The following is a 25752-nucleotide window of genomic DNA, read 5'->3' as shown; positions in this document are numbered from 1 at the left end:
CAGAGCAAGGAAGCGCCCCGGCCGCTGGTTGTATCGTGAAATGCAACAATAACCAGGGTTTGCCTCTGGGCCCCGGTGCCACTGCACCTGCCGCACCTATGGGAGCCGGGCCTGGTGGCTCAGTGAGACTAATGCGTCCACTGGAGGGGCGTGGGTTCAACCCCGGCGGGTCCACTCAGCCTTTCATCCTTCGGAGGCCGATGAAATCAGTACCATCGAGTTGGGTAACAATAAAACATCTGTTTATCAGCGTCAAGATACCCTTCTGAATGAGCGTGCGATTTACAAAATACACATGTTACGTTAAAGGAAGCCGTGTCCATCCTCCCATGACGTACACAGTGCCAGCACGTCCTGCTGCTTGAACCTCGCCCCGTGCACAGCTGGCCTCAGAACAGGAGGAAACAGACATGAACATATCTGGGTTTCACAACACGACTGACGCAAATAAAAGTGCTGCTTTCGATGACCTCACGGAGATGAAAGGCGGAGCCAATCTTTGACGAGATTCCACCCTACAGGTCTGGTGGTTTAGAATGTCTCAGCTCACACCCTTTCCAGCTGTGCGGTCTCACTTCTAAGGCGTTTACCTGCCTGCCGTATTACACGGTGAACAGAGGAGAGCTGCGGGCAGAAGGAGGTTGGGGGAGCCGGACAGAGGAGAGCTGCGGAGGGAGGGGGGGAGCCGGACAGAGGAGAGCTGCGGAGGGAGGGGGGGGAGCCGGACAGAGGAGAGCTGCGGAGGGAGGGGGGGAGCCGGACAGAGGAGAGCTGCGGGCGGAGGGGGGGGGGGGGGGGGGAGCGGGACAGAGGAGAGCTGCAGAGGGAGGGGGGACGAGCAGAGCAGCTCTGGAAACCACCACCGTCTTTCTCCGAGGCAAAGCAGAAATGCCTCGGAGAAAGCATGGTTATCTTCGCATTCGGGGGCGTGTGTTTTGTTGTTCTGAGTGACGGGTGACGTCACTGGCGAAAGAACAGCAAAATGTACGCCCCCAAATCCGAAAAAGACGGAGCCTATTCGGAGGGACAGCTCTCTCCTCCAATGGCTGGCCTCCATTTAGGAAGCCAGCCAATGGGAGAGAGGCAAAAACAGAGGCGGGACAAATAGTCCACACTAAGCAACATTAAATCTCGGTACTTCCGGTTCTGCCTTCGGCAGACCGGATATTACCTCGACCTAAAAAAGCACCAGCATTTTGCACAGAATCACCTGGTCAACAAAATGTCCGATTGTGGCCTGTGAGGAGAATAACGTGAAAGGACTACAACTCCCATCATTGTTATGTTATGTTGTTATAACAATTTATTTAGCGCACTAATACCCATGGGCGACTAGGCGCTTCTGGTTCGCATACTGTGTTAGAGAAAACTAATTTTTTAAAAGCCATGTCTTCAGGTGTTTCCTAAATTCAAACAGGGCTGAGATGTTCATGAGAGAGAGTGGAAGAGAGTTCATATCCTAATAGTACTATGTCTGAAAATCCCCACCCCCAGTTCATCTTTTTAACTCTGGAGGTGGGCATCAGGAAATAATTGGCCGAACGTAGTGGTTTACTTGGGGAATACCAGCTAAAAGCGTCCCAAAGAATTTGTGGACCTTCTCGGTAAAGTGCCTTATGTGCAATGCAGAGTGCCTTGAATTTTACACGCTGGCCAACTGGCAGCCAATGCAATGCCTGAATCCCCGCCCTGATGGACTGGTATTTGGGAACATCCAGCACTAGTATGGCGGTGGCATTCTGTACTGCTTGCAATCTTCTGAGAAGGTTGGAATAAAAATTTATGTAAAGGCCATTACAGTAGTCCAATTTCGATAAAACCGGGGAAGTTAGAACCGTTTTTCTGGTATTTTTTAGTAATAAACTGGAAAATGTTACGTAAGGTTCTAATGGTGAGAAATGCGGAAGACACCACCTTCGAAGAGACTTAAAATTAAGTTTCTTATCTATAATGACCCCCAAGTTTTAGCTTTGGCTACCGGTGTGGGAAGGGGGCCAAAAGGTATCTGGCCACCAAACTAGCGACCATAGTGGGAAGGTTTCCAAACACCAGCTCAGTTTTACTTGAATTTAACTTCAAGCAGTGACTACTCATCCAGTTGCACAGAGAGACAATGCAATCATGAAGTTTACTGTCTATAGGTGAGATAACTAACTGGATGTCGTCGGCATACGAGGTGGGAATTAGATCAAAACTTCGAATGAAAGACGCTAGTTCAGACACATAAATGTTAAAAAGCGTAGGGCTCAACGTGGAGCCCTCCGGCACCCCACAAGGCAAGATAAAAGGTGCAGATTTAAAATTGCCTAGATTGACTGTTTGGGTTCTATCTGATGAAAACGACATTAAAAGCAAAAGGGCCTTTCCTCCTAAACCTATGGTCATTAACCGTACTACCAGCAATGATTGGTCCACAGTATCAAATGCCGCGGACAGGTCGAGGAGGATAAGAGTCGCCGACCCTCCGCCGTGGGGTGAAGGTGAAGAGTTCCACATTTATAATTTTCTCAACAATTTCCGTGGGAAATGGGAGCCTCGCAATAGGACGGTAGTTGGCCGGGTCCAGTATGTCCAAATTGGATTTTTTTTGTAATGGCAAAATGCAGGCCTCTTTCCGCATTATTGGGAAGAGTCCTTGTGAAAGCATCTGATTGAACATGCTAGATAGCTGTGGACTAATAAGATGGTTAATGCTGTGAAGGATCCTGGGAGGACAGGGATCATCCGGGGAACCAGATATAGTCCCTGAGAGAAGTGTAGCAATTTGTACTGAAGAGGTAGGAGTAAAGTTTAAAAACGGCGTAATAATTAAAACTTCCTGTTCTGAGACATTGGTGTTTAATTTATAAATGGCAAACTGATCATAAAGTTGCTTGGTAGTAGGGAAGGGCACGCACTGCAGCTGCCTAAATAAGGTAGAAAGCTGTTTAATTACCGAAAACAAAGTCTCTGCTACTCCTTCTATTTGAACAAATAGCCAGCAAGACAACAAAAAAATAAAGAGAAACTGTGAAAGAATGCCAAAGAGACAGAAAGAGAAAATGCGTAAATAAAACTGAAAATGATGGCCTGAAAGGAGGCAAAGAGGATCAGTCAGTCCTGGGCATGGCTAAATATGGGCCGCAGGAGAGCAAAGTAAAACACTAGGAGCAGCGGAGCAGGCACGCAGGGGCCAAGCGACTGCAAAACAATTATGCCGTGGAAAATTAATTCTGAGCCGAGCACAGAGTGTCTGAAAGGGAAAATGAAGAGGCTTCGCTCCCCGCCATGCTCCCTCCTCGCAGCGATCCTGCACCGGGTCCACACAAACACAGGAGGAGGGGGCCGAGGGGACAGATGAAAAATGGATAATTTGTTACAGCGCAAAAATTATTATTAACTTAAAGTGCCGTAATGTTTAAATTTACAGTTTATTACTGTGTAAATTACAAGGCACACTTCCTTTAATTAGCAGCCGTCCAGGCCGGGAGCTGCGAATAAAGCACATTATTTATGATTACAATTTAAAGAGGGAGAGTGCCTGGCAGGGATGGGAGAGGACAGGCAAAAGGAAGGAGAATGGAGAGAAAAAAAGGAATGTAGAAGGACGAGGAGAGGAAGGTTTGGGGTAGCCTTCAGCTCTACACTGCAGGCCTGAATAGGAGTGCATCAGGCCAATACTACAGGGAAGAGATATTTACAGGGTGCAGTAAAAACCATTAGTGGCCGCCTCCTACCTAAATTGGTAGGGCGGCCATGGGTGGGTGAGGGCGCTGGGTTGAGGAGGATGAAATACAATAAACGGAAAAAAAAAGACTTACCTGCTTTTACACTCCATTCCCGCTTTGCTGCTTCTCTCGTCACCGTAAGGGGATGGGCCCCCTCAGGGCACAGGCTCCACACCTAATCCAGACGTCGCTCTCACATGAGAGCAGCAACAGGATTGGTCTGAGCGGCCTCGTTTGCCGCTCAGATGGTGCATTGGAGTCTGTGCTGTTTCTCCAACCCCGCTGTGTTAAACATCAGGGGTTGAGAAACAGAAGTACGCATTGTGATTGGCCAGTCTAGGACAGCCGGCCAAGCACACATGCGCAGCCTTGAGTGCAGAGTACTCCTCCATGCCTAGACACTGAGAAATGACTTACTCTCAAGTTAGGGTGGTAATGAATTCACAACTTCCAGCTTAAAAAATAGAAATAAAAAAAAACTGTTGGGGAGCAGGCAGTTGTCTGGAAGACCATTCTGAACTCTCAAAAAAAAAAAGAAAAAAAAGAAATCTTGTTTTTACACGCAGCCCATTCCCTAAGGAACGCGTTGCATTTAAAAAAAAAAAAAAGTTTACTTCACTGAAAAGCAATCACAGACGTGGTCTGCTGACCCTAGCAGGCTACCATCCCTGTGAGCACCACTAATCAGAGTGAGTCGCAATTCGGAATGCGACCCACTAAAAATCGGAATTTTGCAAACCAATTATTAGTAGATAGGTTGGATTGCTAAATTTCATACTGGGTGCAAATTACGACCAGATTTTTGCTACCAGTAATTAGTAAATTAGGCCTTAAGTGAACAAATTCAAACATCACATATTTTGGGGCATCATGCGGTGTCCCAGCATGATGCGTCCAAATCTGAGGTTACAGTCATTTGTAGGGAACTACTTACCATAAAAGGCCAAGACCCAGAGGACCATCCAGTTCAGGGAGACAAGCAGCAGGCCAGGTTAGATCAATGGGTGACTTGAAGTGAATCCAACAGTGCACGAAGTGAGTTTGGGAGTCTACTTTCTCCACAGCTAACTGCGCATCATCATTACACCAATTACCTTGGGCGCTGCCCCTCCATCGTGCCCTGTGGAGAGATGCACTCAGGAAATCTGTGGGTATTGCACAAATGAGGAGCACTGGATAAGCTTTGAACCTCTCTATAAAAAGACACAGGGAGCACGTGCTAGAAGTCAGGTCTGAGGTGCACTGCCAGCCCTACGCAAGAGTCCATTAATAGCTAGTAAAAAAGGAGTGGATGCACAAAAGAGGTACATTGTCCAAATTTGGTTGCGAGTCACCTGCATGGAATATCAGTGGATGCTACAAGTCAAGAAGTAGGTGCACCGAGTTCTGCTGGTCTAAACTAATGTTAAATGACAGTGCTACATGTGTGCATTGAGGTGTTGAAGTGGCAGACCACTGCAAGGCAGGATTAGGGAACACAAACAGCTAGGTAGGGAATCAGTGTATGACCAGCATTCACACCGCAGAGCAAAAGTGTCGCCTAGGAGCTTATATTCAGTAACCAGCGAAGTATGGACCAAATGTACAAAACCACTTCAAAATAAATCAGAGGGCTTGCAATCACTAAAAAGTTATTTGGTATGCACTTAATCCGTTTTTAGGAGGCAGTAATTTTTTGCCAACTGCTAAAATGGATTTACCAGCCATAATTTGAAAGGGGCATGTTGGGGGTGTCTCTTCTAAAAGGCGAATGGAGAACCTATACATCAATGGTTTGTGATCGGGATAGCAGTTGCTAACAATTGATAAGTACTGACGCCAAAGATAGGGCGATAACTCATTCAGAAAAAGGAAGGGGTCTTCTTGATGCCCACTGTCGTAGCAAATTGGCTTGGCAGTTTCAGGAGGAGTAGGCATTGTCAACTCTCACTGACGTTTTTCAACAAAAAAAAATGTTCGATTTAAAGCTGCCTCGTTTCCTTTCAGAAAATCGGCCAGCTTTAAAACAAAAATAAAAAAAGTTTTTCCATTTTGAAAAGCAATCACGGGATGGTGGTCAGCTGGTCAGGCCACCTTCTCTGTGATTGTAGCCAATCATGGTGGGTCGCAAATGAAGACCCACCTAATTAATCTTCATAAAGCAGGTCGGTCAGCAACCCACTACAATCTGATATTTTATGATTAGTACAAAATCGGATTCCATTCCCAGAAAGTCTGGGATAAACTTGCAACCACTTTTTGCGAAAGGAATCTTCGTACTTCTGGCTACTGTAAATCAGGTTGTACTTTTGGAGCCAGGAGGTCTTAGCTCGTTACGAACACATTCAGGACACTTTACAAAGACATTGCTTATTTAACATAGATAGTACCTTGCCAACAAGCCTCCGGCGACCCTTCCGGATACAGCGTGCAGCCGCTCCCGGCAGGCGGTTCAGGCGAGCATGGAATCCTGCAGAAGACAAGACATCAGTTCAAGGAAGTATTGGCCCAAAGAAGTCAATACAACATGCAAACTGTCAAGAACTTTTGGGCATTTTTGGAGACTCGGCTGAAGCAGTGCAAAAAAGGCAGCTGAAAAAGCAGAGGCATTGTACAAACTGAAAACAACTCACTTTACTCAACATCTTCCTTTGTTTATTGACCATGACAACATCGTAGACTATGCTCAAGCGTGTATACAACCTAGGAGCAGCATCAACCCAGTGTTGATTGCTGTCCTGGATACTCTACACACGCTGGTAGAGGAAGGAGGGGTAGCAGGATTGATCCTTTTAGATTCTTTTAGACTACTTGGTGGCTTTTGACACTCCTAGTCACACAAGGACTTTTGCCACAAAAATATTTATATTACAAGGCTAGCTTAGGACTGGATGGTGTTTTTTTCCTTCACAATTTGACCGAAAGCTGTGTAGTGGTGATATTCAATTTTGATGTCCACATCATGTCACTTGCTTGTCTTATAGAATCCCATGGACTCCCTTTTTACACATGCACAGATGACCCCAAAATTGTACTAAAAGATATAAAACCTATCCAGCTGTTTCTTTCAAGGACTGCCTAAGAAGTTGCCAGCTGGATGGATGGCATCTCCCTTAAACTCAACTCACTCAAGATGGCGGTAGTTGTGATGGTGGGACAAGCTGCCATATGGAACAGCAGTTTCTGGCCCTCTTATATTCCACATCCTCTTGTCAAGAAGGTTTGTAACATAGGTTTCCGGAAAGATAAGAATCTGACTCTCATGCTCCATATTAATGCTATTGCATGGGTAAGCTTTATTGCCCTAGCTTCCATCAGTACTATTCTTCCACTACTGCCCACCAGTGTACATGTAAGATAATCAGCAATACCAGGAAACGCTCAATATTAAACTATGGGCCATTACAGGTAAGGGGTGACCCGTTACAAGTTTGTGGACCTGGGTAGCGGATATTGCCGTATTCCTTGGCTCAACTGAACTCAATTGTATACTTTCTGGTGCTCACCGGCGTCCGTGCGGTCTCTATTACCGCACGGACGCCGGTGAGCACCAGAAAGTATACAATGGAGTTGCCTTAGCCGACTGACCCTGGATGGGCTTCCGTTGCCGTCAATTGAGCCAAGGAATACGGCAATATCCGCGTACAGAGTATAGAGCGGATAAGGTACATTCAACCAAGGGTTGGTTGCCCCCTGTGTTCCCCACCTATCCTGTCCTGATGAAGGCTTGCAGGCAAGGTTCAAACATCCCACATGCCACAAGTCGAGTCGAAACGTCAACTATATATTCATGTACCTGGACACATTCGTATTATCGCTGCCACGTGCCACAGATGATTACGATCTGTGATTGTACCAATCATTGTAAATAGACCATGTAAAATAACATTGGGACAGGACACTAAGGTTGATACGTTTGATCAATCTCACCGAAAACCTCTACTTTTTTACTATTTTCTTCACCTTGGGAACAAAATTCCCCCACTCACTTATTTTCGAGCACTACTTTCTTTGCACGTTCCCCCCTGGAGCAACCATCAAATGTATAGTGATTTAAATCCAGCGATGTAAATAAATTTGAATTTGTTACATATGAAACCCATATCTCTGCACATCCTTTCATGCATATCGTAAGAAAAAATTATAGTGAAGTACTACTACTCATGAGGAGCGCGAATTTAATTTTTGCTCATGAATTAAGATTTTGAGATTTAGTCTGATATCGTAAATATTTGGTTTGAGGGACATTGTTCTACATTCAATATTAAACTATGGACAGTCCCTTTATTTAGAGCTTCCCAAATATCTCAGTGTCGAAGTCTTTCCAAATATCAAAATCTCCCAAGCTATTCAAAATACAATGACAACACCTCCTGCTCAATCGAAAGTACAGTAAAAGTTTCTGGTCAGCTGACCAGACTGGGCAGGTCCCAGTTAGCAAATGAATTGTGTTCAGTCTTGTGTATAGTACCACAGGGGATTAACGGACTTGCAGCTTCTGACGTCTTTCCTCCCAGAGGCACCACTGCTCCTCTTACTCCTTGAGTCGGGCCTCAGGAGCGTCTCCGGACTCCAGTAGGGCATCCACATCTCCTAAGGCCCAGCAGCTACTGCAACTTCCGAGTGGAGCCCACGGGCTCCAGAGTATTGGGCAGGGTTGCCCTCCGCTTCAGCAGGTTGCTAGGAAACCTTTTCTAGTCCTGGGCAACCTCGGGAGACGCTGAGGCGACTCCTGCACTCCGTAATTTCTCAGCCCCCCCAGCGGGAACACGCAGTGGAGGCTAGGGAGGGGGGGAATAGTACTTCCACGTTCAAGCTCTCCCCTCCCGTTGCAACTTGCAGTAGACACCCTCTTTGGGCTGCCACACACACCTATCGTGGAGAGGGGTACTGCCCAATGCAGCGCCCACCACGCTCTTTCAGGAAAAAACGGGCCGCTCCCTTTTCTCCACATTAGGAAATACAGCGCTCACCATGCACTTGTAAAAACAAAGCACTCGCCCTGCGCTAATTTTATCCACCCATGGAGCAGGCCACCAAGCCCTGGGAGGTCACTGGGGGCACCCAGCCAGGGTGGATGCAGCAGGCCAGCACACAGAGTTCTTGCGAAGCAGGTGGCAGTCCTTTTTGCAGCCCAAACGGGCCACAGGTCAGCACAACAGACAAGGGAGTTCAATGGAAGTTCCTCCTGGCAGCATAACAGTTCCTTCTGGCCAGGTGCAGTCTGTAGAGCCTGCAGCGGCTGGTTACAAGTCCCACAAAGTGTTCAAAATCATGGGGTCACAGCCCCTGTACTTATAGTTCCAAAGTCTTTGTTCTGGGGGGCACTTCAAACACTGTTTAGAAGTGCACAACTCCCCATTCACATCTCAAGCCCTGGTCTCAAATACACTGCGGGGGGGGGAGGAGCCTAGCTCGCGACCGTGATGGCCGCGCTTTAGCTCGGCTCCGTTCGCCCGCCTGTGTTTTCACATTTATCCTGTTGTTATCCTGCCCCGGGAAGCCCCTTTTGCTGTGTGCTGGTGCTACAACGCTCTGCAGGCACTTACCTCTTGCTCCGGTTGTCCTGGCTGCTGTGGTTCCGGTGCAGTGCCTCCCCGATTGTCTTGGGGAGTGGAGGGCGGACTGGCCTGGATCTTCTTCCCGGCTCCCGGGCCGGACAGAGCCTGCGGATCTCCCCTTCGGGGCGCTGTGGAGGTGGTCGGAAGGCCGTTGTTCGTGTGGGCCGGAGGTCCTTCCTGGCCGCATCCCGTTGGAGGGAGACCTATGTTGGAGGCGCTGCCTTCCGTTGTCGAAGCTCCTTGTGTGTCCGGCTTGCTCTCCCTTTGTTCTCCGGTCCAGCCATTTTGATTTTACCGCCCGGGCTCGGAGAACGGGACCGGCGGCGTTGGGCGGCCGGCGCACCCCTTTCTTCTGGTGGCCCTCCTTCCTGCCTGGGGTGCTCTGTTGCCGGTCGGCGGGACTTCACTTGCCTTGCTGCCGCCCCGGCGGAGTTTATCGACCGAGCGGCCTTGTTGGACTCTCAAAATGGCGGCCGGCCCCGGGTGTCCTGGCCGGGCCTGGGCGAGCGCTGGGGGCCCGCCGCATGACCCGGGTGCTGGACACTGTAAAGGTTTTTCTACACTTGGACGCCTTGCTCTCCTGGCAACTCTGTACAACCGCGCCTGCTATGGCTTCGGAGGTGGTTCCTCTGACTGCGACTTCGCCGCCGCGGGGTGCGGCTGGAATTATCCTGGCGGGGTTGGCTCCGGTCACGACCGCGTCTGCGGATGTGTGGGACTTAATGGCGCCTCCTCCTCCTGCGCTCTCTCCTTTTTCTTGGGCCCGGGAGCTGGATTTTGTTTGGCCGGACCTTCATGACTCTCCCGCTTCCTTTCGGCCGCCGCTGCCCGGCGATGTCTCCTGTTCTGGCCCAGATGGGTCGGTTTCTCTGGACATATCCTTGGACTTGTGCCTGCATCGTTTGCTCCACTTAGTGACTTTCCTGGATCTTCCGTGTCTCATTTCCCGTTCCTTTTCTGGACTGCCGTCGGATCTTCCTGCTATCTGTCTCCTGTTCTTCGTGGCCTGGTCCTCGCTGGATCGGGCAGTTTCCACTTTGGACAAACAAGGACAGGGTTGATGTATGCTGGAGTCTGTGTGCGGTAGTCTTGCACTGATTTGGAGGGTCAACATGTCCCGGTATGGTTATTATGACTGGCTAGTGCTCCTGGACTTTACCCGATGATTTTTGGCTTCCCGGGTACCTGGTTTTTCATTCAGGCGGGTGATGGGGTACGTTTACTTCTGTCTCCCGGCCCTCCCCCGTATATGTGTGTGTGTGTGTGTCTCCCAGCCCCCGTTCCCTTCCCTCCCTTCCCATTTTTGTCTTTGATTCCGACTTCACTTTGCTCCGCTATATTTCGGGTTCTATTTAGGGCGACAGGCACGCTGCCGGGGGGTAGGCCGTAGCCTTCTGCAGGGGTGCAGGGTGGGCTTTCGGGGTGGGTTGGGGGGGTCTGTCTGCATTGGGGGGTCTTTTTCCTCCCTTATTTTTCCCTTTTTTGTTCTATGGCTCTTGTGTGTTTACTTTTTCGGGACTCCGTTTCCTCCTGTGTCCCCCTGGGGAGTTTCTGTGACTCTTGTAATCCGGTGGGTGTCTGATTGTGGCTCGTTGGGTTATTCGGTATCGATTTTTGATACGTTGCTGACCGGATTCTATTATCCTGTTTTATCTCCTGGGGTGCATGGTTTGGTGGGAGTCCTTTCTTTTATCCCTTTTTCTCTCTCCCCCTTTTTCCTCCCTTATGAGGGTCCTTTTATTTCTGTCGGGGTGCGTTTCGTATTGTTTTTACATTGCGGGCCCTTTGATCATGCCTCCTCACTTTGGGTGGGGGCGGTGATGGATGGGCGCGGTTTGACTATTGCCAATCTCGTGTCCTTATATTCCGAATTTGTTTCTATTTTGGATAGCGATGTTTGTATGGCTTCCTTTTCATTCTGTGTTCCTAAGATGGCGGCTTGCCGCGACCCCTCCTCCCTGGTTGTTTCCTACACGGCCGGTTGTTCTTCTGTACCCCGCCCCGCTTTAGAAAATTAACCTTTTATTATCCTGTTCTTTCTGATTGCTCGATGTCTTTTATTGTTTTCCCTATGCTCCTGATATCATACCCTGTAAAGAATTTATTTTCGGTTATTCTGTTTTCTACCATGTGGTGGCCAGCCCTGGTGGGTTGTAGGCCCGTATTTGTGAGCTTCATTGTACAATAAAGGTTTAAAAAAAAAAAAAAAAATAATACACTGCGGGGGGGGGGAAAGGGGGTGGGGGGGAGAAAGCATTGTAGAAGGCAGGCTCAGCCATATTCAGGTGCAACTCCTCCCACCACTCTAAATGCAGACCAGGCCTATTCAGGTGCAAGGGAAACTCTTTCCGCTACTCTACATCCAGCCACGGTCTATTCAGCCTAGCGCACAGTCACTCAGGAAAGTCAGGACACACCTCAATCCCCCTTGTGACACTCTAAAGTGAATGCACCTCCCCTCTCTTCTGTCAGTCGAAACCAGACGGAGAATACACATCCAGGCAGGGCACAAAGACACATAAGCACGCAGAAATGCCCACTTTAAAAGTGGCATTTCTAAAATAGTAATGACAAATCTGCTTTCCTCAATAAACAGGACTTATCACTACTATACCAAATACCAAACATGGTCACGCTTCCCCTCATGTCAGAATTGACCACTGAAGCACATACCAGGGAATCTCTAATTTAAACCTAGGAGAGGGCAGCCTCACAGCAGTGAGAAACCAAATAGGCTGTTTGTCAACAACCAGGACATGCCACACAGTTAAGGCACATGTCCCAGCTTTTACCTACACAGCACCCGGCCTTTGGGCTAGCTAGGGCCTACCTTAGGGAAGACTTCTATGTAGTATAAGGGGCGTTGCAGACGTGGAAAAGACTTTACGTGCCACGTCACTGAGGCAGTGAACTGCGCGCGCAATCCATCATTCAATCAATACATTTGTAAAGTGAACTACTCACCCTTGAGGGTCTCAAGGAGCTGCAGGGGGGGGGGGGGAGAAGAGGGGTGCTGCTACTGCTCGAATAGCCAGGCTGCTACTGATCGAATAGCCAGGTCTTGAGGAGCCTCCCGAAGGTTAGTAGGTCCTGGGTCTGCCGTAGGAGGATGGGGAGGGTGCTCCAGATCTTGGTGGCGAGGTGGGAGAAGATTTGCCTTAGGTGGTCGCTCTTCGGATGCGGGGGGACGGTGGCGAGGGCAAGGTCAGCGGAGCTGTCGGTGCGGGGTGTAGAAGGTGAGTCGTCTGTTGAGGTATGCCGGTCCTGTGTTGTAAAGCGCCTTGTGTGCGTGGGTGAGGAGCTTGAAGGTGATCCTCTTGTTGACGGGAAGCCAGTGCAGGTCTCTTAGGTGTGGTGTGATGTGGCGGGGGATGTCGAATATCAGGCATGCAGAGGCGTTCTGTATGCTTTGTAGTGGTTTCAGGAGTTTGGCCGAGGCTCCTGCGTAGAGGGCGTTTCCGTAGTCCAGCCTGCGGCTGACGAGGGCCTGGGTGACCGCTCTTCTAGTTTCGGTGGGGATCCACATGTAGATCTTGCGGAGCATGCGGAGGGTGTTGAAGCAGGAGACAGATGGCGTTGACTTGCTTGGCCATAGAGAGTGTTAAGTCGAGGATAAACCCCAGGTTGCGTGCGTGATCGGTGGGTGTCGGTGCTGTTTTCAGTGTGGACGGCCACCAGGAGTCATCCCAGTCTGAGGGGGTGGAGCCGAGGATGAGGACTTCTGTCTTATCCGAGTTCAGCTTCAGACCGCTGTTCTGCATCCACTCGGCGACGGCTTTCATTCCTTCGTGGAGGTTGGCTTTGGAGGTTAGGGGGTCCTTGGTGAGAGAGAGGATCAGCTGGGTGTAGTCTGCGTAGAAAATAATGTTGAGGTCGTGCAGTCGTGCGACGTGGGCGAGCGGTGCCATGTAACCGTTGAACAAGGTCGGGCTGAGGGAGGATCCTTGGGGTACGCCGAAGATTATCTCGGAGGCTTCGGAACGGAAAGGTGTGAGGCGGACACTCTGGGTTCTGCCAGAGAGGAAGGAGGTGGTCCATTCCCGAGCATTGTCTCGGATCCCTGCGTTGTGGAGGCGTGTGCATAGGGTGCGGTGGCAGACAGTGTCGAAGGCGGCTGATAGGTCCAGGAGGATGAGGGCTGGGGTTTTGCCGTTGTCCAGCAGGGCCCTGATGTCATCGGTGGCGGCTATGTACTCAGTCTCAGTACTGTGATTGCTGCGGAATCCGGTCCAGGATGTTTTTCTCCTCGAGGTAGCAGGTCAGCTGTCTGTTGACGGTCTTCTCGATGACCTTCGCCGGTAATGTGAGCAGGGAGATGGGCCGGAAGTTCTTGAGGTCCCTTGGGTCCGCCTTGGGTTTCTTGAGTAAGGCGTTGATCTCGGCGTGCTTCCAGCTCTTCGGGAAGGTCGCGGTCTCGAAGGAGATGCTGATGGTCCTGCGGAGATGGGGTGCGATGGTGGCGCTTGCTTTGTTGAAGATGTGGTGTGGGCATGGGTCTGACGGAGAGCCGGAGTGGATGGTGTTCATGATTTTGATGGTGTCGTCGTCGTTTATGCGGGTCCAGTTGAGCAGGGGATCGATGTGGGTGGTGGCCGCTGGGTCTGAGATGTCGGTGGGTGTTTAGGCGGTCAGGTTGTTGAAGCTGTCGTGGATGTCAGCGATCTTACGATGGAAGAAGGTGGCAAGGGAGTCGCACAGGTCTTGCGATGGTGGGATGTCGTTGGTGTTGGAGCTGGGGTTGGAGAGTTCCTTCACGATGCTGAAAAGCTCTTTGCTGAAGTGCGTGTTGTTGTTGAGTCGATCCTTGAAGGAGGGCCTTTTGGGGGATCTGATGAGGCGATGGTGTCTACGGATGTCATTCTTGTGGGCTGCGTAGCTGTCTGGTGTCTGTTCGTGGTGTTATTTCTTCTCTAGTGTACGGCAAATTTGCTTGGAGGCCTGGAGGTCTGCGTTGAACCAGCTGGCTTTCTTGTTAGTGTGTCTGTTGGAGGATTTCTTGAGCGGGGCGAGGGTGTTGGCGCAGTTGTCGATCCAACGCCTGAGATTGCAGGTGGTGGTGGGGTCGGTGGGTGGGCTCCAGGCGAGGGTGGTGTTTAGCTGATCTTCGGTGATTTTGCTCCAGCTGCGGCGGGGGATCTGTTGAGTGCGGTGGTGTGTGGTGGGTTTCCAGAAGGTAAAGTGGATGCAGCGCAGAGGCCTGAGACAAGTTTGAAAGGCTACTTCGGTGGGTGGCGCAAGCAGCGCAGCAAGCCCACTAGTAGCATTCAATTTACAGGCCCTGGTTATATGAGATATCATTGTACAAGGGACTTATGGGTAAATTAAATATGCCAAACAGGTGAAAACCAATCTTGCCATGTTTACAAGGGAGAGCACATGCAATTTAGCACTGATCAGCAGTGATAAAGTACCCAGAGTCATAAAACCAACAAAAACAGGTCAGACAAAATACAGGAGGAAGGCAAAAAGGCCTGGGATGACCCTGCAAAAAGGGCCAAGTCCAACACTCTTGAAGTGAAGAATGCACAAGACACTCTTTCAGCAAGAATATGAAAACTTGTTTAGTTGCTAATATAATTTAGTTTTCTTCTTTTTTAGCATAATACTGGTGTCTACTTAGCTGGCCTAGAAAGGTCGTTAGTGTACGGATGCCCTCTTTCAAAAGATGAACTAATCAATCAACCATAATTACAAGCACTATTGTCTCTTGGGAGCACAGCTATGACAACTCTGCAGAAATTCCAGCCTAAAGACATCAACTCAGTGCCCCTCTTTTCATGATGGAATTAACCTTTAATAGGAGGAATCACTTGGCAAATGAAGGATATCTTTGTCTTTTATGTTAATGGAATTATTTCATTTAGAAACTAGCACCGGTGTCCGGGATCTATGCCACAGTGTCAAAAAGGACGAATATTGTTCTCTTGATACACCGGTAGCCATATGCTCTTCCACACATCATTGCAATCACTGACGATACACCGAATGAGGTGTGAGACAAATAGGAGAAGCAGGAAAAGGGGAATGGGTCAAGAGAGAAAAGAGAGACATCCAATATCACTCCTCTGCCTCTTCACTCAGCTGGGCAACGATGTTTGTAAGTTGGAAATAGAACGCCATGTCATGCATGATCAACAACTAACTCACAGTGACAGGGAGATCTTGGTGAAAGCCAGGCAGGTCACACCTCCCTATATTCAACAAAAATGTATTCTTAAATACATTTCTGTGGTTGTGAGGTTTCCCAGTGTGGTGGGCAACCCCAAGGACAAGAACTGTCAATCCTTTTACACGCAAGTGTTTAAAAATCGGATTTTGCCCTACCTGCATGCCTTAAGGTCATTAATATTTCTACTATCAGTCTATACATTCAGATATATACAAGGCGATGTTTCACAGTGAATTGCTAACGTTGTGGGAAAACTGTTGATAAGGTATCTTGCCTTTTGATGCACCTTCTCTACACTTTGAGACACAGCAGTTCTAGAACAAGGAGAGATGGGCAGCAAGTTCATATCGATCGGCAGCAACATCTTTCCCCTGGTGAATTATCTATAACATTTTCCTGGTCACCCTGTATCTTGGTATTCAGAACCACTGGCAATGACTTTCTCATAAAACACATCATTCCCGAATGACCTCAAATCGTAATTTATTGAACATGCAATTTTTTTCTTCTAGTTTTAACAGCATATAAACATGCTTTTTAGGCAGTGACATTTGTTTTGTATTCTTTGTAAGAAACTATTTTGTGATTCATGCAGGGCACACATTACTGTATGGTCTGGGTTTCGATGTTTCTAAAATGCCTGGGATTGGAAGGTCTCCTCTGATGGCTAGTAACCACAGTGCCAAGAACTACCAAAATCCCACAAGCCAAGTTTCTGTAAAAGAAAGCCACCGGAAGGCAGTAGGTATTTGCCTGTAGTTTGTCTGTTTTTCGTCCATGTGCATCCACATATGAGGAGCACCATTTTTTATCAGCTGCCATGTTGAGATGGAAGAAGGCTGAACTTTTGCTGTTGGGAAAGGATTCCAGCCGTGTAATTCATGGGCATAGGAGAACATTGCAAAATGTGCAAAAGTCACACTTCCATTAATTTGCTTTGATCACTATTTGAACAAGCATTTACAATGCAATGGTCTCGGCATCATTAAAGGTAGAGCTATTGGCATTGCTCATGACATTTCTTTTTTTTTCTTTAAATCATAAATAAATGGCATTGTCATTTACATTGTCAATACACACCACTCTCCACCTGCCCTCACTACTCTGCCCTCACTACTCTGCCCTCACTACTCTGCCCTCTGCCCTCACTACTCTGCCCTCTGCCCTCACTACTCTGCCCTCTGCCCTCACTACTCTGCCCTCACTACTCTGCCCTCACTACTCTGCCCTCACTACTCTGCCCTCTGCCCTCACTACCCTGCCCTCTGCACTCACTACTCTGCACTCACTACTCTGCACTCACTACTCTGCACTCACTACTCTGCACTCACTACTCTGCACTCACTACTCTGCACTCACTACTCTGCACTCACTACACACACGATAACGGCAAGTTACCTGGGCTGTGCCCAGAGGCATTAACGTCTTTGACAGGTGCTGGGCACACTCACTTGCCTGCGCTCGTGGTTACCTTCCACTGCAGGCTGCACACTGCACCACTGTGCCAAGAATGCCCACTGCTACCTTTTACCAGCACCCGCTGCTTATTGGGGGCATTACACTGGCCCTGTACTTATAACTAGTTCGGGGCTAGTAGGCAAAACACACTTTTCCAAAGCTGCTTCATGTTCATAGTCAAAGGCGACCAAAGCGCTGCGAGGCACAGTGGACTACCCTTACAAACTAATACATTTTAAGAATGTAAAGCTCTTGCACCAAAAGGCGTATGCCTACTAGGTGGCATTCACTACATAAACGCTCATAAATTCACTACAAAATAAATAAAAAAGTATTTAGGTGGACTGTTTAATCCCCTCTGGACAATCCAGTGCCTTGACATGGTCTGATTTGTTACATATAGCAATTAACAGTCTACCCAACTTTGTTTCTAAAAAACACCTCTTTATTGCAGCAGATCGTAATGCTTGGCACATGAAAGCAATTTGCCCAGGAACGCACTTTCAAATGCATTTTGTTTGAATGAATGCAGTTGTGAAATAAGTAGATTGTTATAATCGATGGATGTCGTGATGCTCAAGCAGTAGTTTATTTTTGATTCTGGCTGCTTCCGAGTTGTCAGTGTAGGCAGTGGCCATAACAATGGTACAATTGGGTGGCGTAGTAATTTAACCAGGTGAATAACTGTGAGAAGTTGCGGCCGCCGCATAATAAAGATTTTGAGCACCGGGACTTATTTTTCTACAAATTAAGCACTGCTTACACTGTGGCATGGAGTCATCCTGCTCAGCTCTCGGCCGCGCGCGCCACTCCAGGCATATGTTTTCAATTATCTCCGCCGTGATGGCGAGATAATTGAAGATATATGGCCTTCTGCTCTTAAGACAATGCCTTTCACGTCTGCCCTACACGGAAAGAAAACACAAGAAAAGCACGAACGCGCGCCATTCACTGCAGACTGGTGAACGCGCCCACAACATCTGCATTACATTATCGCGGCACCCTGACAGCTCCTAATTGAAATTAATGCACTGCTGTGCGCGTAACCACACAGAAAATGCCAACAGGCCGAACGACAAATTACATTAAGCCTATCGCGTCAAGGCTACTAAAAACACAGCACAGCGAAGACGAATCACTATGCAGATGCCATAAAAAACGCGCGCGCACTAAGGAATGTTGCAGCCCGGACCCCTAAAGAAACTTTTTTTTTTTTTTATAACATAAGAGCTCGGAGCTCCGCCTCCCCTGCTGACGCAGGGTTGACGTAGGCCGAGCCCTAAAAATGACTGACGTTAAAGGTGCTCTGGGTGACACTCGAGGAACAAGGACTGCAGTCATCTTTCAGGCAAAATTCCTGTGTGCAATGAATATTAAAGTTTATCTTGACATGGATATGGTTTTCACTTGCTTCGGTCCTGTACACTACATGCACCCTTGTATGAGTGGTGCCACTATTACTGGGAGAAGTGTGGGAATGCATGATCGAGGCACTTTTGCTGCTGGCATTTAATTCCTGCCCTATATGGCATGTAGATTCGGCAATGTATCTCTGCAACGGCAGAACAGATGAACGACAGTGGTGGAATCCACACAAAACACTTCTCTGAAACTCCTTTTAATCAATCAATAATTTATAAAGCACAGCAAATACCCTGTGAGGGTCGCAATGTGCCGGAGTTGCTAACTGCCTTTTAAAATTAATTTATATTCTTTTTTACAAGGGGAAAGAAAGGAGAGGGCACTACAAAAAGCGGGGCAAAAACAAGGAGAAAGCAATGAGAACGAGGGGAAAGTAAGGAGAAGGCACTCAAAAAGCAGGGGAAAAGCAGGGAGAAGACAGGAGCAAGAGCGATGGAGCAGCACAAAGAGCTAGGCCTGGGTCTCTATTTTTCAAAAACGTCGGAGTTTTGGCAATCTACCCTGGGTGCTGGTGCGACCTCAGAACCATACACTGTTGTAATCTTTAAAGGAAAATTCTCCCCCCCCCCCCCCCAAAAAAAACAAAACATACATAACAGGGACCTTCTCCCATGCAGTATACCTTTGTAGGTACAAAGACGGAAAGACATTTTGTTTCTTCAGCTATTCCTTGACGTTTGCAGGGCGTTTTTGGGTAAAATGAATTATGAGACATGCAGGTCACCATTTTACATTCGCAATCCACTGTCCCTCTACATTTCAATGACAACTGGGGTTAATAAAGGGTTTCATGGATGACAAGAAACCCCAGGGCCATAAACAGCAATCATTTCAAATGCGAACATTTCGTAGTAAAATGAATGTTAAAAATGTACCTTGGCTCAAGCAATATGCACAACATCACCAGTTATGTATCATTTTTATCAGGGGAAGGTGGGAAATAAAACTTTGGCCACGGATGGAGAATTCTAGCCTGTTATATAATTAAAATATAAGTGTTTTTAGTTATTATTAGAAATTTACAGGGCATTATGGATAAAATAAAGATGGCCATTTACCTTCCTTGTTTTGTTTAGGACCCTGGTTTTCAAAAATGTCTGGAATGAGTAGGTCAAGTGCATTATACCAAGGAGACAAATGCTGAAAACATTCCCCAGGCAAATGTCTATGAAGCGCCAATGGCTTGGTTGGTCTCATCCCTCTACTGTATGATAGGCACCCCACCCCAATTTGTATTGTACTGTTTCAATCGTGAGAAGTGTGGAATCATACAATTGTAACCCTTTTGCCACTGGAAGCAAGTTATGGCTTTCTGCTTCAGGTACATTTGAGAAAATTGTGTTTTACTGGCCATATGATTATGTTTGTTGGGCATTAAAGTTAAAGAATCTTCCTCGTGGATAATCGATCTACCTGCAGATCACCTTTGAACAGACTAGACCCAGAAACATTTGCAATAGCTATCATGTACCGGTTGGTGGCGCAGACTATCTTGAACCCGGAAGTGGAATTGTGATCCCACTGGAGGCATAACACGGCCAGCTCAGCAGTTCTCATCTGTGTTTTTGCAGTGTGGAGGAGAGCAACATTAGCTTTTTGTAGGTGCAATGCACTACTAAAATATATATGAACAGTTTGTTTGTGGTGTATATATATATATATATATATATATATATATATATATATATATATATATATATATATATATATATATATTACGCTCGACTCTCCCAAAGTCCAAAAGAAAGAGGCAGCACTCGCGGATCAAAGTCAAACCAGGATTTAATCAGAGGGAAAAAGAAAAGCACAGACGCGTTTCGGCGTGAGCCTTCGTCAGTGTGTCATTCGTCCACATCTAACAGTCCATATATACACACACACCACAAACTGTTCAGACGGTTTAGAGAAATTAAGGTTCAAAATAAATAGATATATGTTGCCACGGGACTCCTGTGGTAAGAAACGTCAAAACTTACAACCTGATTGGTCAGTCATGCTGGATAGTGTGATGTGATTGGCGGATGCAACATTTAGAAAAAAGTTGCAGCTGTCATTTTAGAACTCGGTCCCCAAGTCCGGAAAAATAAATTATTTTAAAAAAAAATGTTAAACTCATAAGGTGCTAGGGTAAGGATACCCCTAACCACCTAGCCCTTGTATTTTTATGGGTTGGGGCTAGAGCCGCTTGGGCAAAAAATGAAATAAATAAAATCTTCATGTTTGCTCTGGAGCTACTGTATGATCCAGTTCGGTCCACGTATGCTTGTGGGAACCCCACGGGACCAAATAAAAAATAAAATTAAATGAGGGGTGGGTGTCGTGGGCAGATGGTCACTCGTGCGGGTGTTGACCACCTATTGGGTATTGAGTGCATGGCCTGGCAGCCATAAGTATACTCATTTTACATCTTACAGAGCACGAACGAGCCTCAGATTTATTAGCGCTGCTACTTGTTGATATTTAGATATTTTAGGCTGCTATTGGAGGGTTATAGAAATTTTAAATAATTTTAAATTGTCACTGTTTTATTCATTGATCGCTTGCAACACCCTTTGCACCTTTACCTTGTGATTAGAACTTAAAATCGGCACTTACCCGACTCGCTAGAGCGGGGGCGGAACAGGGCACTCGAACACGTCCACGAGTACCAGCCGCCATCTTAGGGCTGGCTCGGGACGCGTTCTAGCTCTTCTCCACTTCCGGGAGAGAGCTATATAGAGCGAGCGATCCCGCCGCTCTGAGATACTCATTTTACATCTTACAGAGCACGAACGAGCCTCAGATTTATTAGCGCTGCTACTTGTTGATATTTAGATATTTTAGGCTGCTATTGGAGGGTTATAGAAATTTTAAATAATTTTATATTGTCACTGTTTTATTCATTGATCGCTTGCAACACCCTTTGCACCTTTACCTTGTGATTAGAACTTAAAATCGGCACTTACGTGACTCGCTAGAGCGGGGGGAACAGGGCACTCGAACACGTCCACGAGTACCAGCCGCCATCTTAGGGCTGGCTCGGGACGCGTTCTAGCTCTCCTCCACTTCCGGGAGAGAGCTATATAGAGCGAGCGAGCCCGCCGCTCTGAGATACTCATTTTACATCTTACAGAGCACGAACAAGCCTCAGATTTATTAGCGCTGCTACTTGTTGATATTTAGATATTTTAGGCTGCTATTGGAGGGTTATAGAAATTTTAAATAATTTTAAATTGTCACTGTTTTATTCATTGATCGCTTGCAACACCCTTTGCACCTTTACCTTGTGATTAGAACTTAAAATCGTCACTTACCCGACTCGCTAGAGCGGGGGGAACAGGGCACTCGAACACGTCCACGAGTACCAGCCGCCATCTTAGGGCTGGCTCGGGACGCGTTCTAGCTCTTCTCCACTTCCGGGAGAGAGCTATATAGAGCGAGCGAGCCCGCCGCTCTGAGATACTCATTTTACATCTTACAGAGCACGAACGAGCCTCAGATTTATTAGCGCTGCTACTTGTTGATATTTAGATATTTTAGGCTGCTATTGGAGGGTTATAGAAATTTTAAATTGTCACTGTTTTATTCATTGATCGCTTGCAACACCCTTTGCACCTTCACCTTGTGATTAGAACTTAAAATCGGCACTTACCCGACTCGCTAGAGCGGGGGGAACAGGGCACTCGAACACGTCCACGAGTACCAGCCGCCATCTTAGGGCTGGCTCGGGACGTGTTCTAGCTCTCCTCCACTTCCGGGAGAGAGCTATATAGAGCGAGCGAGCCCGCCGCTCTGAGATACTCATTTTACATCTTACAGAGCACGAACGAGCCTCAGATTTATTAGCGCTGCTACTTGTTGATATTTAGATATTTTAGGCTGCTATTGGAGGGTTATAGAAATTTTAAATAATTTTAAATTGTCACTGTTTTATTCATTGATCGCTTGCAACACCCTTTGCACCTTTACCTTGTGATTAGAACTTAATATCGGCACTTACCCGACTCGCTAGAGCGGGGGGAACAGGGCACTCGAACACGTCCACGAGTACCAGCCGCCATCTTAGGGCTGGCTCGGGACGCGTTCTAGCTCTTCTCCACTTCCGGGAGAGAGCTATATAGTCCTCGCTTACCCAGGATGCGCAGCGGGCGCGCGCCGAAGACGCGCCTAAGACAAGCCCGTCTGTGCCCGTCCGAGCCAGATCCGGGCCCAGGGCCACCCCCCCTGGTCTAGCTGTCATTCATGAATCCACATCTACCCTATGCTACACCTCCGGACAGCTGAAACAGTGGAACACAGGTGTGGGTAGGTCTTGTAAAGTATTATTGCCATGCAAACATCCGCCTACCACACCTATATCATGTGTAGGTTGCGGTTTTTCTGTGCCATCCCCACGGCATGCGACAAACACTACATCTTATTCCCAGGAAACTCCCAGCGCTTTTCCATCAACTAACCAATATGTAAAAGCAGCATTAATCAATGTACGCTCACTCCCCAACATAGTCTGGTAATAAGGGAGACTATTATTAACCAAGAACTGGATATACTTCTTATTACCGAGTCATGGGGAGACGAAGCATCTGGTCCTGATTTCGTACTGGCTACCCCAGAAGGCTATTGTGTAGCTAGACAAGATAGGATCTCAGGGCGAGGTGGAGGTTTAGCCATCATTTACAGGGACACCTATCGAACAAAATGTGATCCTATCCACAGCACTAACTGCGAAGCTATTGCATTCGCTATCAATCTTACCCAGAAACAAGCTTTTAAAGGGACACTTGTGTACAGACCTCCAGGAACACGTACCAAATTTTTAGCAGCTCTTACTGATATCACGGAATCAGTGATAGGTTCACCAAATTATACAATTCTTGGGGACTTCAATTTCCCGCTTGAAAACATGGAAAATCATGATACAGCCCAACTTATCGCTGACATGCAGGCAACAGGACTGCAGCAGCTAGTGAGGGGCCCCACGCACAACGCTGGGCACACACTGGACGGCTTATTCACCAACGACCCTAAAATTGAGACATCAGTAGTACTTCCTTTGATATGGTCTGACCATCAAGCTATAATTTTTAGGATCAAACTGTTACCACTCAAACCTTCCCAGATCAAAGTCTGCCCGCTAGTGGGGGCACGGATGTGGAATAAGGCAGATATGCCGCATTTTATTAATCTCTTGATGTCATCTATTCCAGAAAACATAGGTGATACTGAGACCATGTCCACTACTTTTCAGGAATGGATTTTAAAGGCAGCCAACCAAGTTGCACCTGAAAAATGTTATCGCCCCAATAGAGCTACTCCATCTGCTCAATGGTACACAGAGGAACTGCGCCTCCAGCGTCAGTACTGTAGAAATCTTGAAAGGCGATGGAGGAAACACTACAGTCCCTCTGCCAAGCAAGATTATAAGAGCGCTCTAGCAATTTACAAAAAAGCTATTTACACACAAAAGAATTTCTTTTACACTGGCCAAATTGAGCAAGCACACAACTCAGCCAGGATGCTCTTTCAAGTGGTGAACTCTCTTTCCAGTCCAATTGGACCTATAATTAAGAACTCGCAGGAATTATGTGATTCATTAGCTACTTTCTTTAAAACCAAGGTGATGGACATCTATTCCACTTTCTCTAATGAACAGGCAGGAAAAATTGATGCTATACCCATCATTTATCCAGTACCCAATCATTCCTCCTTTGATCAGTTTCAACCAGCCACTGAAGATCAGATCATTGCGCTGATCTGTAAGATCAAATCAGGCTCCCCACTCGATCCTTGCCCCCCTACTACAATGAATAAACTACAGAACGTTATTACACAGCCGCTAACTGAAATATGCAACTCCATATTTAAATCTGGTGTCTACCCAGCAAGCTGGAAGAAGGCCATTGTTAAACCTTTAATTAAAAAGCCTTCCTTAGACCCCACTATTTCGTCCAACTACAGGCCTATTGCCTGCCTTCCCTTCACGTCCAAAATCATAGAGGCAATTATGAATAAACAGCTCTCAGAGTTTATTGAACATCATAAACTCTTAGATGACACTCAGTTCGGGTTCCGGAGGGAACACGGAACTGAGACAGCACTAATAAAAGCCTCGGACGAAATTAGAGAAATTATGGACTCAGGAGGAGCTGCAGTTCTTATTCTATTTGACCTGTCGGCGGCCTTTGACACGGTCGACCACACCATCTTGGTCGACCGTGTCGCAACCATTGGGATCAATCATCTGGCCAAAGACCTTATAGCCTCCTTTTTAGCCAACCGTAGACAGGCAGTAAAGCTGGGCAATTATTATTCGCCCACTACTGAATTGCCTTGTGGGGTCCCTCAAGGATCCTCGTTAAGTCCTACACTTTTCAACATTTATGTTTCCGACTTAGCGAGGGTCATTAAATCCCATGGGCTGCGTTTAACCACCTACGCCGATGATACCCAGCTCGTGTTGGCGGTGCACAAGAATGGTCCCGTGGTAGCAGCTAAGTTTCAGGAGGGATTACTGGATGTACAATCATGGATGCACGGTAACTGCCTGAAACTTAATGCGGAGAAGACTGAGGTTATGACCTTCGGCACAATTTCCCCAGAATGGTCTCACACATGGTGGCCCAGTCAGATGCCCCCCCCCCCCCCCGGTGCCAGCCACCAAAGTCCGAAATCTGGGGGTGATTTTTGATAATAGGTTATCTTTTGGATGCCATGTTAATAAGGTGGTTTCGGCTACTTTTTTTGTACTGAAGAAAATAAAAAAACTCTTGCCGTATTTACCAGTATCTGCAGGAAAAACGCTAGTTACCACCTTAGTATTTTCAAAATTAGATTATGGAAATGCTCTCTTTCTTGGTACACACAAATATATCTTAAACAAGCTTCAGTCCGTCCAAAACATGGCAGCACGGATCCTGCTTAACATCCCTAGGCGACATTCCACTTCTGCAGCCATACGCCATCTCCATTGGTTAAGGGTCGAGAGCAGGATCAAATTTAAAGCTCTTTGCATAGCCTATAAGGCCATTCACCAGACAGGACCAAAGTTTTTAAAAGAGGCTTTTCAGGTGTACATCCCCAAAAAGAACCTAAGATCAGCAGCTAGCTATCTTTTGACTGTCCCCCGCACAAGAACGGCTACTTGGGGTGACAGACGATTCTTGGTAACAACTCCTGTGCTCTGGAACTCACTTCCTTTGCACATTAAAACTGCTCCCACCCTTATTAACTTCCGCAAATTACTGAAGACTTGGCTTTTCAATCAATGAGAACGTGCTCTGATTTGTGCTGTAATCCAGAGTATCTCGCTGCGCCTAGACACCTTAGGGTATTAGTTGCGCACTAAAAATTCCATAAATAAATAAATAAATAAATAAACTTGCACTGCTGTGATGCTCTGCTTATGTGCTCCCATATTACATCACTAATGACATCTGAAATCTAGGTCTGTATATAAAGTCAAAACATTCTAAAATCT

At 47.2% G+C, this 25752-nt stretch overlaps 1 protein-coding gene across 4 annotated transcripts in view; it reads right to left on the bottom strand.

Annotated features, from left to right (window-relative positions):
• GPATCH2L (G-patch domain containing 2 like) overlaps positions 1 to 25752 on the bottom strand; it is a 297460-nt gene that overhangs the window by 99633 nt on the left and 172075 nt on the right. For all 4 annotated transcript variants that reach the window (XM_078659937.1, XM_078659938.1, XM_078659940.1 and 1 more), the window contains exon 5: positions 6077 to 6156. In XM_078659937.1, the coding sequence (XP_078516063.1) occupies positions 6077 to 6156 (80 nt within the window). The remainder of the gene's footprint in view (positions 1 to 6076; positions 6157 to 25752) is intronic.

Source organism: Lissotriton helveticus, chromosome 9, assembly GCF_964261635.1.
Source record: "Lissotriton helveticus chromosome 9, aLisHel1.1, whole genome shotgun sequence".
Lineage (NCBI taxonomy): Eukaryota > Metazoa > Chordata > Amphibia > Caudata > Salamandridae > Lissotriton > Lissotriton helveticus.
The sequence above is the reverse complement of the archived record's forward strand: the minus strand, read 5'-3'. Positions and strand labels throughout refer to the sequence as shown.